Source organism: Podospora anserina, chromosome 7 (genome assembly GCF_000226545.1).
Source record: "Podospora anserina S mat+ genomic DNA chromosome 7, supercontig 1".
Classification (NCBI taxonomy): domain Eukaryota; kingdom Fungi; phylum Ascomycota; class Sordariomycetes; order Sordariales; family Podosporaceae; genus Podospora; species Podospora anserina.
The window spans coordinates 1,171,839-1,185,995 of NW_001914854.1; the positions used below are offsets into that span (position 1 = coordinate 1,171,839).

The 14,157-nt window shown below is 52.7% G+C and overlaps 7 protein-coding genes across 7 annotated transcripts, besides 2 other annotated features; 6 read left to right on the forward strand and 1 right to left on the reverse strand.

Moving 5' to 3' along the window:
- Nucleotides 1-230: 230 nt before the first annotated feature.
- PODANS_7_5180 (uncharacterized protein) lies at nucleotides 231-1,382 on the forward strand (the record flags this gene model as incomplete). The annotated part of the gene is made up of 3 exons (XM_001907838.1): nucleotides 231-414; nucleotides 477-746; nucleotides 805-1,382. The coding sequence occupies 3 exons, from the start codon at nucleotides 231-233 to the stop codon at nucleotides 1,380-1,382; spliced, it is 1,032 nt and encodes a 343-aa protein (XP_001907873.1).
- Nucleotides 1,383-1,401: 19 nt separating this feature from the next.
- Nucleotides 1,402-2,375, reverse strand: PODANS_7_5190 (uncharacterized protein; the record flags this gene model as incomplete). Its single annotated transcript, XM_001907839.1, has 2 exons — nucleotides 1,402-1,699; nucleotides 1,765-2,375. The coding sequence occupies 2 exons, from the start codon at nucleotides 2,373-2,375 to the stop codon at nucleotides 1,402-1,404; spliced, it is 909 nt and encodes a 302-aa protein (XP_001907874.1).
- Nucleotides 2,376-3,404: 1,029 nt separating this feature from the next.
- PODANS_7_5200 (uncharacterized protein) lies at nucleotides 3,405-4,134 on the forward strand (the record flags this gene model as incomplete). The annotated part of the gene is made up of 2 exons (XM_001907840.1): nucleotides 3,405-3,743; nucleotides 3,799-4,134. 2 exons carry the CDS (start codon nucleotides 3,405-3,407, stop codon nucleotides 4,132-4,134), a joined length of 675 nt encoding a protein of 224 aa, XP_001907875.1.
- Nucleotides 4,135-5,614: 1,480 nt separating this feature from the next.
- On the forward strand, nucleotides 5,615-6,744 carry PODANS_7_5210 (uncharacterized protein; the record flags this gene model as incomplete). Its single annotated transcript, XM_001907841.1, has 3 exons — nucleotides 5,615-5,893; nucleotides 5,953-6,390; nucleotides 6,457-6,744. 3 exons carry the CDS (start codon nucleotides 5,615-5,617, stop codon nucleotides 6,742-6,744), a joined length of 1,005 nt encoding a protein of 334 aa, XP_001907876.1.
- An 854-nt stretch (nucleotides 6,745-7,598) lies between these two features.
- Nucleotides 7,599-8,180, forward strand: PODANS_7_5220 (uncharacterized protein; the record flags this gene model as incomplete). The annotated part of the gene is made up of 2 exons (XM_001907842.1): nucleotides 7,599-7,634; nucleotides 7,761-8,180. The coding sequence occupies 2 exons, from the start codon at nucleotides 7,599-7,601 to the stop codon at nucleotides 8,178-8,180; spliced, it is 456 nt and encodes a 151-aa protein (XP_001907877.1).
- Nucleotides 8,181-9,168: 988 nt separating this feature from the next.
- Nucleotides 9,169-10,559, forward strand: PODANS_7_5230 (uncharacterized protein; the record flags this gene model as incomplete). The annotated part of the gene is made up of 3 exons (XM_001907843.1): nucleotides 9,169-9,404; nucleotides 9,469-9,570; nucleotides 9,626-10,559. 3 exons carry the CDS (start codon nucleotides 9,169-9,171, stop codon nucleotides 10,557-10,559), a joined length of 1,272 nt encoding a protein of 423 aa, XP_001907878.1.
- Nucleotides 10,560-10,796: 237 nt separating this feature from the next.
- Nucleotides 10,797-10,887, reverse strand: a tRNA (tRNA-Pro).
- Nucleotides 10,888-11,126: 239 nt separating this feature from the next.
- Nucleotides 11,127-11,246, forward strand: a tRNA (tRNA-Ala).
- Nucleotides 11,247-11,914: 668 nt separating this feature from the next.
- On the forward strand, nucleotides 11,915-12,292 carry PODANS_7_5240 (uncharacterized protein; the record flags this gene model as incomplete). Its single annotated transcript, XM_001907844.1, has 1 exon — nucleotides 11,915-12,292. The coding sequence occupies one exon, from the start codon at nucleotides 11,915-11,917 to the stop codon at nucleotides 12,290-12,292; it is 378 nt and encodes a 125-aa protein (XP_001907879.1).
- Between the last annotated feature and the right edge of the window lie 1,865 nt (nucleotides 12,293-14,157).

Here is a 14,157-nt window from a genome sequence, read left to right on the forward strand (position 1 = left end):
AATAGTCGCACAAAGCATCTCAGCTGTCCCGCGCACGAGATAATTGATCCAGCAGTTCCAATGCGGCGGATAGCGGCACCATCTCAGCGTCAGCTCATCACCTAACGGCCAATCCGGTGAAGCTCGGGGGGCCGTTGAGACAAGACACTACTACTTGTGCCCAACCAGACAGACGACCAAGGAATTTCCATCATTCGCATGTCCGACTTGAAATTTTCATACCCTTCACAATGTCTCAAAGCGCAAGCTTTTCGTCTGACCATATCCCGGACATTTCGGATTTTTACCCTGAAAAATGGACCATCAAGTTCGTGAACGAGGGGGCCGCGAACCTGGTCTTTGAAGTGAGATTACCACCAAGTCCACCAAGCACGACAGGAAGCCACGCGAACAGGCACAGCGATATCTTCCAGGGTACTGCCAAAGCATCCTCCTTTTTCTGTGCCACAGCATCATCATATCTGACCTTTTCACAGGACACCTCCTGCGCGTCCCAAAAGCTGGCGCCAAGACATTTCCGTACCCAGAGTTACTGCAGTATTGGGATTCAACCATCACGCCCCTATTCCCACCCGAAAATCTGGTCCAACATCAACTGGTCAAACTGGGCCAAAGCCCATCCAAAGTAATCACTATTCTTGATGAGCTTCTTGCCAAAGCGGAATCCGGTCGCCGCAAGGACTTCCGTGGCACCCGAGTACTCCCGGATGCCCAGTACGGCATGCTGATAGAGGATATGCGTTCTCGTTAGTCAACACCTTGTCTTCGAACCTAGTGCTTTCCGATGTCTAACAAGGCTCACAGAAAACCCAAGTGATTATTTTGTCGAGTTCAAACCAAAGTGGCTTTCGCCTTCACCATCGCAGCGCACACGCTGCCGCAACTGTGCCCGGGAAGCCTACCGTGATCACCTTGATCCCTCCCACCACAAGGCTCACCGCCTGGGCATCCTCTGTCCCCTGGACTTCATCGCCTGTCAGAGTAACCGGGGGAGTTTGGAAAACGTCTTGAAGCACATCGTCCCTGCGTCAGCCTCGCCGTCTCATCGCAATCACCTCGCCGACTGGTTGAGGACCAATAGTCTCCTGCCACTCCTGCAGCAAGCCCAGGCGAAACATGATCCGAGCCAGGGTGTTAACCTGGAGCTGGCAATGACGCTCCGGGACTGCAGCTTGTTTCTCAGGATATCCACCCCCCAAGATGGAACAGGGCAACCGACGAGGATAGAAGCCAAACTAGCCGACCTCGACAAAAAGAACGCCGCCAAGAAGAAGAAGCACTGGGAAGAGCTCGAGCGGGATCTTGTGGAAGGCGGGTTCTACGAGGGAAAGGAGCAGCCAAGGGAGGAGACGGACTGTTTACTTGAGCGCGCAGCTAATTGATTGAGTTTGTGCTTTCTTCTTACAACGACCCCAAAAACTTCCCAACCCTCTCCACCAACCACTTTTCCCCCTCTGGGTTTTCCTCCGTGTTATCAACCCGGTGATTCGCCCCCGGGATCAACCCGCTGAACTCACTCACAACCCCCGGTTTGCAAAAGCTCGCCCATTTTTGAACCGTGCTTTGGACTTGTGCCGGCTTGAATGGCACCCACTCGTCCTTTTCTGAGGGCAGGATCAACACCGGTGTTTCCAGCTCTCCCCAGATGGTCTTGAGCTCCTCGTCGGAGAAGTCGGAGCTGAAAAAGTCGTCGTCTCCCCTGTTTTTGTCAAGTCAGCCACTCCTTCTTGTCACCTACCCACAACATCATCAGAAGAACCATACCCTTTCGTAGCGAGGGATAACCACCGATAAGCAGTAACTGGACTCCCCTTCCAACCGTCAGGCATGTCGTTTAGATCGATTACATGCTCCCCTTTCCCCTCCTCTGCCATCTTTTTCGCGACCGCGATACTGTTCTCCAACTGTGCCGGGCAACAGCTCATCACCAACGCCTCCCTGTCGCTCACGGGGCCTTGGAGGACAATCCCATCAACCTTCTCCTCCGGCTTTAGTTCTCCCAGTTTGGTGCAGTAGAACATGCAATCCTGGCAACCGGTGGAATGGCCCATCAGCACGATCGTCTGTTTCTTGAGCTCAGAGCGGAGGTAGCGGACTAAAGACGAGATTTCGGCGCAGTCTTGAGAGAGGGAGGAGTACCCGAAGGCGGAGAAGGAGGAGGTGAGACGGGCTTGGAAGAGGGAGAAGCCTAGGGTTGGGGGGAGGGAGTGGGAGAGGGTGAGGGGGTAGGGGACTGTGTGGGGCCCGTCGCCTAGGCCGCCGAGGAAGATGAGGGCGTTTGGGGGGGAGGGGGAGGGGGAGGGGTGTTCGTAGAGGGGGAGGGTTTTGGTTGGGGTGGTGGGGTAGGAGTGGACGAGGACGGGGAAGGGGGTCATGTTGAGGGTTGGATGAGGTTGGGGTTATGGTGGGATGGGTTTATGGTGTTGAGGTTGTGTTTATGGTGGTGAGATGGCTTTATGGTGGTGAGGATGCCAAGAGATATCTTTGGCGGTGGTGGGTGGGGGGGAGGGGGTAAGATTGGAGGGGTGATGTATAACCCTAACCCTTTAATGACAGGCTGGCTATCACTGTCAACACCCACCACTTTGACACTTTCTTTCATCATCAACTTCAACATCGACATCATTTTGCTGTGAAATGACACGGTAAAAGCATCAACCATGTTCACGACCAGTTCAAGTCGGCATATCAAGAAATTGACTGCTCCCGACAGCACAAGCGACCTGTTTTCCGACCAACCCTCCATCTTTTCCTCCCGGGCGCTTAAGCACAAAACACCAGACCAATCATATCGCCAAATACAATGGCAAGCAAGGGAAGCAAAATGTGCCGCGCGGGAGGGCGCTTCGCCCTCGGGGACGCTTTCCCCAGATTGGATCCCCTGTGCCGATTCCCATCTGGAGATGATCGTCCCTGCTGTTTTTTTACCGCTGTTCAAACCTGCAATCTGCATGCAGAGAGTCAAACGAGCCAATCCCGAGAGGGGAAGGGGGTCCTATTTCTGGCGTGGGAGAAGATGGAGGGGAACTTCTTGGGAGACGGGACATCAAACTACTAGACGCATGGTGTAGTGGAAGGGTAACAGTCGCGCATCGAATCTTGGGTGCTGCTGTGATGTGAATTTGGAGGGAAGCAAGAGCTAACCGCCCAGATCCAATGCCGAAGATGTAAGTGAGGAAATGGTATTAGTATGCCCCGCCACCTCCTCACTTTTGTTGCGTTCTACTTGTGCTCTCACCATTCCACGGCATACACACCATCTTCCCTTGTTCATCTTCGGGTTCTCTTTTGTTTGGAGCGCTTTCTCGAGTTACACGGCTTCTCCTTTTTCCTAATTTGATACCCAGAGCAGTGCTCTATCAACAACAACAACAACAAGTATATAAACCACCTTCAACCACACAATGGAGAAAACAGCCACAGCCTCCGCCCACTCAGCGGCCCCCTCGTTCCAAACCCACGTCGAACCCGACCTCCACCTCCAATCCAAAATGAAGTCCCTCGGCACAATCAACACCCTCCGATTAGGCGCCACCGCCCTCGCCCTAGGCATGAGCCTCACCGTCCTGGGAACGGCGGGCAACACCCTCCGCGTCTACGAGGAAACCCACGTCCTGACGCCTCACTACCTCCCCCTCTGGCCAGAGCATTTCAACATCCGACCTACCATCTCCCTCGTCGTTGGCAGCGTGTTTGTCATCCTCGCCAGTATTGCCTCTCTGGCCTGCTCCAAGATCACCACTGTTCGTTCCCCCGCCCCCTCCCTCCCCCTACCATCTACTAACAGATGATGTTTAGTTGAGGAATAAAACAACCCTCCACACCTCCACCACCCTCGCCGCACCAGTCGTGGGGTTGATCGCGGCGCTGATCTCGGTTGTCTTCTTCTACGCGGCGAATTCGTCGGACACGGTGGACACGTTTACTTCTTGGACTTGCAGGTGGAGGGATGTGCCCATGGGGCAGCAGCCGCATTGGGGGACGTTGTGCGGGCAGAGTTATGCGGGGTTGTATCTGGCTATTTTGCTGATTCCGGTTGAGGTGGTGGGGTTGGGATTGGGGGTTTGGGAGAAGAGGGTGGGCGGTTATGTGGAGGGGTATCAGGGGGCTAGGAAGAGTCCTGCTTTGTCTTAAGGGAAGTGGAAGATGATGTCGAACAAGGAGGAGTTGAGGGGTTCATGGTGGTGTGGTGGGCTAAATTGTGCATAATTCTGTCTTTTCTTCTTGGTTTAGGGACTACGGTATTAGTTTTTGGGGGTTATGGCTACTTGGATAATGGGAAACATCTGTTAAGCAATTGCTGCTGTGTTGCTGTTCGGGATCTGTTTGCTAGGTTTGTGGTCAAGGAAAGATTGGAAACAGGTTGCATTTCAGCCGGCGGGCTGTTGCAGAAAGTCGGGGAATGTTCCCGAGGGACATTGTGCACTTGATAGGTAATCTTGACTGTTATCAAGGCGTTGTCGTAGCTGGAGAATCTTCATCGTTATATCCTCCATCGTGAAGAGATCCAAAGTTGCAAAAGCTCTTATCGACAACCTCAGCCAGGTTTCGGAAGCAAGGCAGTCATCCTACCCACGTGCTATTTCGCTGTGAATGCATATGAGCCTTCATTTATTACCCGCGTTCCAGAATGGTGGAGGACGGGAGATTTCATCTATCTGTTTGGCGCTATCGAGAGCAAACACGCATGCGCCCTTATCTTTTCAGACGTCGCCTCCCGCTGAGCCGACGATAGGTGGGGGTTGTGTGGTATGAGAGTAGTGACAGAGGTCACATTTCATGTGTGAATGGTTCTGAATTTTGAGGCAGTGTGTTGATGGCGAATACCATGAATTCCAATTTTTGATGCCTTTATGTCTTGTGGTTCCCAATTGGTTGTAGGGGTGAAATGCTCTGTCCTTCCCTGTCAATACTTGCATAACAGATTTTGTAACCCTCAAGTTGAGATGGCAGAGTTGACAATGCTGTGACCCGGAAATTGGCGCCTCAGAAAACCTCCCATCATCTTGATTCCTGTACCGGGATGATTGGGAAGGGGGGAAGCTGCGCATATGTATTGCAAGATATCGGGGTGGTAGTGGCGACCCTGAGTGCTCCTATCGCTCCTGCCTCTGCCCTTCTTGTCCAGTTTTGGCATGTCTTGCTTTTGGAACAACACATCAATCATCTCAGCCCAGAACCTACGCCTCGACTTCAAATCTGTCAGTGGCCTATTCCGTTTGCTGGGCTCTTCGTCCTGCGTCTACATCCACCCAATCTGATGTCTAACCATCCTATCCGCTAGGCTTGCCTGATTCCACAGCACAACGCCGTCCAGGCGAATCCTACTCACTTCTTCTTGATCAGCTTCAGCTTTTCGGTTTTCCGTCGTGCCACAGAACAGGGAGACGGTTGTCTCACCATTCACCCGAGTGAACGGACCCCTTGACGTGAGATGCGCGACCTACCTCATCTTAGGCGACATTATATTTTCCGCTAAAGTTACAGGCATTGCACCTTCTTATACTCGGCGCAAACCGAAATCACTTGCTTGAATCGAGGCCGAACCCAGCTGCCAGTCCTCGTTATGAGCCGATCGCTGTCACAACAGGCTGCGGCCGACAAGGCGCCCGTCATGACCCCTAGAAGGTTGGCACCGGGAGGTCAAAGAGAATTGTCGTTTGCCGAGCGCAAAGCACAGGACACACCTCCTTCGACATCGTCTCCGGCAACTGCAACCGGAGACATACTGGTTCGTCCAGGGCGCAAAAGACACTCAAGGCCGGATCTCGTCAAGCAGCAGAACACCGTCAACTTCTTTGAAGACGCCTTTGCCGTGTCCGAGGGCAACACGGCCCGGGAAAGGGTACATGGGGATGCCATTGTCATGGCCGAGGTCAAGACGAATGTCATCGTGGGTTTTGCTAAATATTTCCAGGCCATGGGTACCGTCTTGCTGACCGTGCGCCATAGATCAGTGACGAGTTCACTCTCATCACCGAACTCTCGTATCACCTATCCACACGGTATCAGCGCCCTGTCTCCTCCATCGTCGTCACCTTGCAGCACGGAGCCTGCATGCTTTTCGGAGGGACCTTTGACCCAGCCTACGTGATGTCGATATATGCGCTGCCGTCGCAACTATTGCCGACAACCAACAAGCGAAATGCGGCATTGATCCAGAAACACATGGAAGAAGCGATAGGAGTAGTACCAGCGAGGGGCTTCCTGAGGTTCGTCCCTACCAAGGAAGAGCATTTGGCATGCAACGGCAAGACGATGGCTGGGGAGATTGAGGAGCTGGAAAAGACAATGAATGGAATAGGTCTCGGAGGCGCCAACGTGACACTGGATGAGGCACAGGGAGCCATATCCAGAGGCTTGAAGGCCAGGGGGAAGCTGAGTGCCAGGGTAAGTACTGCCCATTCGACCGTCTGTCCTGCCAGCAGTGCATTGACATGCCTTCATGTGCTACAGCCTATGGCAAGCTTTCGATCATTATCAGCGGCAGGGTTCCATGCCAGAGAACTTACACCACCCACCAGCGCTGACGAGGCGCTTCCAACCATTCCAGGCTCACCCTCGACGTCGCCGGGGGCAGCTCAACCTGGCGTCGGAGATAAGGAAGGGCTTCCACGAGAGGAGGATCAGCCCAGGACAGCACGTAAGAAGAAGAGCTTTGTGGCTGCCATTTTCGGCCGGTCAGGTAGTGTCAAAAAGCCGGGGCATCGCTCCTCATTGCCGGTGATACGTGATTCAGGCTGAGGGATAGTAGTGGGAAGGGTGACGGGAGTGGGTGAGGATGATTAGGTGCATGCACAGGTATACCTAGAGGGAACTCTTGGAGAGCATCACACAGAGGACACGGTATAGCATAGCATTGAACTTTTTGGAAGAGGACACTTTTCTCGTATAGTAGTAGGTAGGTTTGGGAAGTCGAATCGAGGACGTTTCTGGTGACCTACGGTAACTAATGATGCATGTGCCAAGAAATATTCAAGCTTCCGGGCGGTTGATATATCGAGATCTCTCCAGGCCGGCCCAGGCGCTAAAGTTCGGGGAGCGGGGTTTATGTAATCGCGCTGGCTGGCAACACCCCGCAGTGGCCCGCTTCGGTGAGCGGCACTCACCTGAAGGTCTCCTAGTCTCTCCCCTTCGATGGAACATTGGCGCCTTGCACTGAACACCTCCTGGCTCATGAGACAGCGAATTGCATACAGCAGAGCAGAGCACAGCCTTATCGATATCCTTTCTTTTTTCTCCCGACACGTTTCATGACGTAGTGAGAGAGCCTGGACACATCTCAAACACTCTCACTGCCTAGGATCCGCCTGCGGGGTTTCAGATGACCTGAGCTCGCCGTAACACTACCTTACCTACCTTCTGGAGCTGCGATAGCGAACTGTGAGAGAGTGCCTCACCTGCGGGGTCGATTCAGCAAAGCAAGGCATTATCGATTGAGCTTCACCGACGATTGATCAGGCCAACCCAGTCAGGGATCAGGAATATACATCCTCCCCTATATCCAACAAATAATACAACAACACCGGTGAGTTTTCATCTTATTCGTCAGATCTGACCTTGCTCACCTGCAGCTTATCACTGACTGGCACCACAGCATGAGCTATCTGAGCCCTTTCATGGTCGATCTTCAAGTTCAGCATTGATCTCTTGGAGGAAGCGGGGTGCTCTCAACCCAAGGTCGAGCGTCTATCGTCAGATAGTTCAACATGGAGGTAAGGGCAACCGTTTGTTCTTCGTCACAGCCTCGGTCACCACAGCACACCTACATCACATCACAGCAATCTTGCAACAAGTCACGATCCCTGCAAGTGCCGGGTCTTGCTTTGTTCTTTCTCCGAGGACTTTTCCCTCGAGGTGATTGCTTCGTTGCGCAGCTAGCACTTTCCCATCGCCGACGAGTCACACGGGGGTCTTGTTGTTTCTGTCTCGTTGGTCTGTCTCGTTCTAGAAGCAACGCCAGCACCGTTGGGGGCATTTTCCAAAGCTTTGTGGATTTTCCCCCTCTGATTCCTCTTTTACCGCCGCAACCAACAATTTACCCCTGGACCCCTGGACGCGGACACCGCCCGGTCTGGCTTTTTGCTTCTTCACCACCAAATCCTCGGCCTTCCGACCAAACTGTGACGCCTCTTCGTCATCTTCGTCAGGCAAGTGTCACACCAGTCTCGCAGCGGTGACGGATGGGCGGATAAGCGGGAGCAGACGGGCAGGCAGGCATGCAACCAGGCAAAAGGCAAGTTATAGGCAGCAGAAATCCCGCGTGTCAAACATTGCAGAAATGTCTTTTCAGCGAGTGAGTTACCCGAAACTCTTTCATCTGCTGTCTGTATGTTGCCCCTGTCGTCACTGGGTGACCGCTTGGGTTTGACTTTGCGGCCGAGCCACCGGGTCCAACTCGCTGGAATCGGGAAGAGTGCTTGTGCAACCCCGGTTGATATTTTTTTTCTTCTGGCTCAGGATTATTATGCTGTCATGCCTCGCTCTTGCCTAGTTGAGTATTATATGGGCTTCTTCTGACCGCAACTTTGCCTCTTTCCGTCAGTGCGGTGGTCCCTTTCTCTCATCCACTTGGTTTCCTCCCTCTTCCTCTCTTCTTCCTCTGTCAGACAGGAACACAGAAACACAGACACCAGCAAAGTCCACGAGGCGAAAAAGAAAAATGGAGGCCATGTGCGGATATGGTGCCAACCAGAGGTGAGCTCGTCTCGCCGGTTAGGCCCAGCGCCACGACACCACCAGCAGCAAGCAGATGCTGTGAGAGCCTTTGTTTCTCTCACTCACAGACAATGCGCATGCGTCGAACCGCAAAAAGCCAGCTCAGACCTGCCTACCACCACTTCATCCAAAGCACAATTCCGTTGTCTTATCTCTGAGTCGACTCTGCTTCCCGCCTCTCGGCCGGTTCAGAAGCAAGCAAGCAGGCAAGCAGTTCCCGGCTTGGCCAATCCCGCCAGGCTGTTTACACAGCTTGCAAACAAAAAGGGCTTGTCGACATCGAGGATTCGAGGATTGGGTTCTTGCCTACTCGTGTCGTGTGACTGCTTGCTTGCTTCTTGGGGGGCATGCAAGAGCGGTGACGGAGGGGAGACTTGCTTTATCTACTTCAGGGGCTCCCTCTTTTTCTCTCAAGACACCTCACCTGGCTTTACTTTGTTTTGTTCCGTCATGTCTTCTACCGGTGGCAATGGGGGCGGTGCTTCGAGGGACAACGGAGAGGATCTGGACTCGCAGCCTCTACGCCCTCGTCCGATCAGGTTTATCAGTCCAGCAGCGCTAAATCTTTCTCGTGTTTATGAACAGAACCGGCAACGAATCCAAAAGAAGGATGGGCCAAAAGTGCCTGACCCGACGACGCCCCAGACGAAGGGGAAGCCTCGCCTGTTGTTGATGGGACAAAGGAGGTATGGAACCTTTGGATTTGGATGGACAGTGTGGAACTGTGGCTGACTGTGCTGTTTGTTTCAGGAGTGGGAAGTCGTCCATCTCGAGCGTGGTGTTTCACAAGTTGCCAGCGAGCGAGACATTGTTTCTCGAGTCGACGGCCAGAATTCAAAAAGACAGTCTCAAGTAAGCGTCTGAAGAGAGCAAAGTTCTGTGCGGATCACCCGCTGACACGTTGAAGTTCTTTCATGGAGTTTCAGGTTTGGGATTTTCCAGGTCAGATCGACATCTTTGAAAACCCAGCCTATTCGTTCGACATGGACGCCATTTTTGGCGAGATTGGGGCTCTCATTTGGGTCATTGACGCCCAAGACGATTATCTCGAAGCCGTGACCCGGCTGAACATCACCATTCTCCACGTCCAACGAAGCTACCCTCACATCAATATCGAGGTCTTCATCCACAAGGTTGACGGCCTTAGTGACGACTACAAGCTGGATATCCAGCGCGATGTGACGATACGGATTCAGGACGAGCTGTCGGACCAGGGGATCGAAAACGCGCCTGTCAACTTCCACCTTACCAGCATCTACAACCACAGCATCTTTGAGGCCTTTAGCAAGGTCATCCAGAAGCTCATCCCTAGATTGGGTCAGCTCGAGGCGATGCTGACGAACCTCTGCCGGACGTGCCGGTTCGAAAAGGCCTATCTCTTCGACGTCAACACCAAGATCTACATTGCGACGGACTCGACCCCCGAGGACATGGCCAGCTACGAAATCTGCTCTGATTATGTGGATGTTATAATTGACTTTACCGAAGTTTATGGGAGCTGGCCGAGGACGCAGCAGTGGAGGGACAGGCTGGAGGGGGAGCCGTGGGCGCAGCCGCTGGAGGATCAAGTGGCGTGCGAGTGGGCCGAGAGCGGGATGGTGCTTGCCGACGCGCAGAGGCCGATCATGCTGAGGGAGGTGGACAGGTTTCTGGCGCTGGTGGCGATCATGAAGGAGGGGAGTTATGAGAAAATGCCGCAGATTAACATGAATGTTGATGTGGTGGTGAAGGGGCTGACGGAGTTTTTTGAGATTACGAAGCCGAGGGGGGGTGGAGGGGGGGTGGTTGGGGGGCAGGGAGGGGAGGGGGTTGTTAGTCCTGGTGTTGCTCCTGCGCTGTGATGAGCGGAGTGTGTTGGGTTGGTTGGAAGGGGGGCGGGGGGAAGAGCAAAATTATATACATAGCGTGATAATGAGTTTTGTAAAGAGGATCTGAGATGAAGGGGGTGAACGCGGATGCTGTCCTTGGGCCCTGTTTTGTGATGTTCAAATCACATGGCAAAAAGTAAACAGATGGAAAAAGGGGGAAAGTAAAAAAAAAAATGGATTTCTTCTCTGAGAGAAGATGGTCGTTGTACTGGGGCCACCCGGGGATTGAACCCGGGACCTCTCGCAAGCAATGCTGTAGGGTGAACCCTAAGCGAGAATCATACCACTAGACCAGCGGCCCTTTCTTGAATTGGTGTTTCTCCTCTCCTCATTTGAAATGATATGGAGCTGTGGGCGGAGACCAAGTCGTCTCCCCAACATTGAAGGGGTTTTGTGGCAGGGAGATGGTGGCTTGGGGAAGCCCTAACTTTATCCACTCTCTCTCTCTCTCTCTCTCCACATCTACACTAACTAAAATACCAGCAGAGAGAGGGGCCTTTAAAAAGGAGGGCTATGAGGGAGGAGGGCATAAACAAGACAGGGCGTGTGGCTCAGTTGGTAGAGCGTTCGCTTAGCATATTTCACGGTTTCCGATTAAAATTGGGAGTCTGGGGTACAGATATATGCGAAAGGTCCTGGGTTCGATTCCCAGCCCGTCCACTGCTTGTAAATCACCATTTGGTGGTGGGTTATCTTTTGTGCTTTTTGCAGTCTGGTCATTTCTTTTTGTTGCTTGGTTTGTGGTTGGGGTTGCGGTGAGTGTGGTTGGGGTTTGGACTGAGGGCTGGTATGGAACCGAAGGCTGTTGTGGACTGAAGGCTGTTGTGGACTGAGGTCTGTTGATGGAGGGCTGTTGACTGAGCTCTGTTGACTGAGCTCTGTTGGTTCACTATTGGTTGTTGTTGAGGTAGGTATAGGTATAGCTTGATCTTACTCTTCGAAGCCAGAAACTTTCGCTAGAGGATCATTGGAACCCTTGTCATAGGTATTATGCAGAGTGAATCGTGAAGCCAACAGAAGAAACAATACTCCAAAGCAGACTGTGGATAAAGACTCTTTATGGAAGGTGGTGTGTTAGTGTTGAAGTACCTATCTAGGTAGGTACCATGCAGTCAGCCTCAACTGAGGTCTACTTGGAAATTGTCGACAAGATATTTCACCATATCAGAAACTCGAAACTACTTCACTTTCCTATTGTCACACTTGCATAGCTCTTCTGGCTTCCAGAGCCAAGTAAGAAGTCTTGAGAATACCCAAGGTAGAGGGGGCATCTTGGACCCTAAACTTCCGATGCGAACAATGATTCACAAGTCTCAAAGGTCACTGAGATGCATGGATACGCATATTGTCGCTACCCCTTTTCTCCCCTTTTGATGGTTACCGAGGCCTGGAAAGGGGCCCCCAAAGACAAACAATCTCTCTTCAGTAGCCTGAAAACCGCCCCCCCCCGGCCAAAAAAAAACCCTTCAACAAGGCAGCAATACCCCAGGTATCTTGCAATACGAAAAATTCATCCGTCTTTTTATTGTTGTATGAACAAACCGGGAATGATGGGTTTGCCCCCGATGTGCCAATACGGCGCAAGTAAAATGGCTACGTACCATCTCAACGCAGCTGCGTCGCGCTTAGGGCGGCCAACCGGAAAGGGGGTAAACCTGGAGCGGGGGAGTCGGATGATTGTTGACTGTTTTTTCTTTCAGGCTTGAGGTAATGGTGAATGCAACGCCGCAGTTTGGCTTTCAAGACGGAAAAAAGCGAGTGGGATGATGATGGTGTTGGTGCACGAATCTGCAGAGAGAGCTCTTCCTAAAGGTGTGAGAGAATGAATGGATTAGGAGCGATGACCCGACACTCCGGACCTCCAGCCTGTTCTATCTAGATCGAAAAGCGCAAATTCTGGATTCTAGAAGCTGGTCCCAACTGCGCATCCTCCGAGTCCCGTCCCGTCTATTCTCACCCCCTCCCTAGGTCAAACTCCTTCAGCCCTCCCGGCTCGTTTCGCAACAACACTCTCAATAAGACACCATCTTCATCACGATCCATTCTCAGCCCTTGTTCAGCCCAAAGAAACATGAAACATTCCGAATTCTATGGGTTAGGGTTTCCCTTTCTCCCTTCCCAACACTGCCACCATCACCACCACCACCACCCTCATCGCCAAAATTCTGCCTCGCCCAAGTAGGTAAGCTTCCAAAAAGTCACCCGCACATCCATCCCACCACCGGACAACCCGCATCTATGTCCCACGACATTCCAATTTTCCCATGCATTTAATCTATGTTCCTCCAAAAAACCGAGCATGTGAAAGCCAACGCAAGAAAGATGCGGTACGTAATCCACCCAATCGAGCTCAGCCTCTCAGCCTGCAGACTGTTGTGCAAGGTAAAGTTGGTCAAGGCTCAGCCGCTTTGCTGAGGAGGGGAAAATCCCGTAGGCCGGCTGGGTTAAACGGGCGGGTGGGTGTTCCACCCCCGGAAAAGGTTCGTTAATTACCTGGTGCCTCTGGGGAAAACCACCTAGACCCCTAGACACAGTCAACGGTGATACTGCAGGGGCTGGGGGGAGGAGACACAAGAGTGGTACGTACTGCATCGGGGTGCACAAGTTAGAACTTTGGAAGCTTACGAGAACACGGAGAGGGCAGGGGTTTACTTCCAGACTACCTAAATGTGTGTGTGCTCTTCATGTTGATGCCTTTGAGGACTGGCCGAGCTGGGATAGGTAGGTTGCCACTACCGGTACAATTAGAGTAGGTAGGTATAACCTGGCCCTCAGATACGGCAAAACCCCCGATGCACACCCGCGGCAGTGTCACTAGACGGCAGCTGTGCGGCGGAGGAAACTACGCCATCCCACGGGCCCGCGCCCCAGACGAACGGGCAGGGAACCCTCTTACGGGATTTACCTGGTTCCAGGTGAATTCCATGGTTTACCTGGGGAGAGAGACTGTTATGTAAGTAGGATTAAGATGGGTGTTATCTTTGACTCTTGCACACCCCACACAGGCCCTTATGATGAGGACAAGACGGATAGATGAGTAAAATATGTCTCTCCACCCACAAATCTGAGACAATGTACTCACCCAGCCTGAGCTTGGAGGGGTTGCTCCCACTAGGTAGATATGCCTCTCCATAAGCTGAACCTATGTAGACTGACAGGCAACTACCTAAGCCCACATCTGTCCATCAGCCCGTCCCGAAATCCCGAAACATCCCCACGCAAACTACACACCAGGTAGGTAGCCTACCTACCTGGTATTCCTCTCCACTACACCTACTACCAAACGAGCGCCACAACCAGTCCTCACTCTCTCACCCCCAACCTAACACCTTCACCCCCAACCCACATCACCCGGTTCATATTTTTTTCCCCCCTTCATCCACGCTCGCGGGGTCCAATGCCCGACCACGTAGACCAGCCCGTTGACCATAACCCCCGGCCCTAAACCATGACCTCAAATTAAACCCCCCATCATACAAACTTCACCCTCTACACTACCTCAATTTGAGAGCCCCCCCTCCCCCCAAATACATGTGCCCCGAACAAAAAGTTCTCATCCTCACGCCCATCC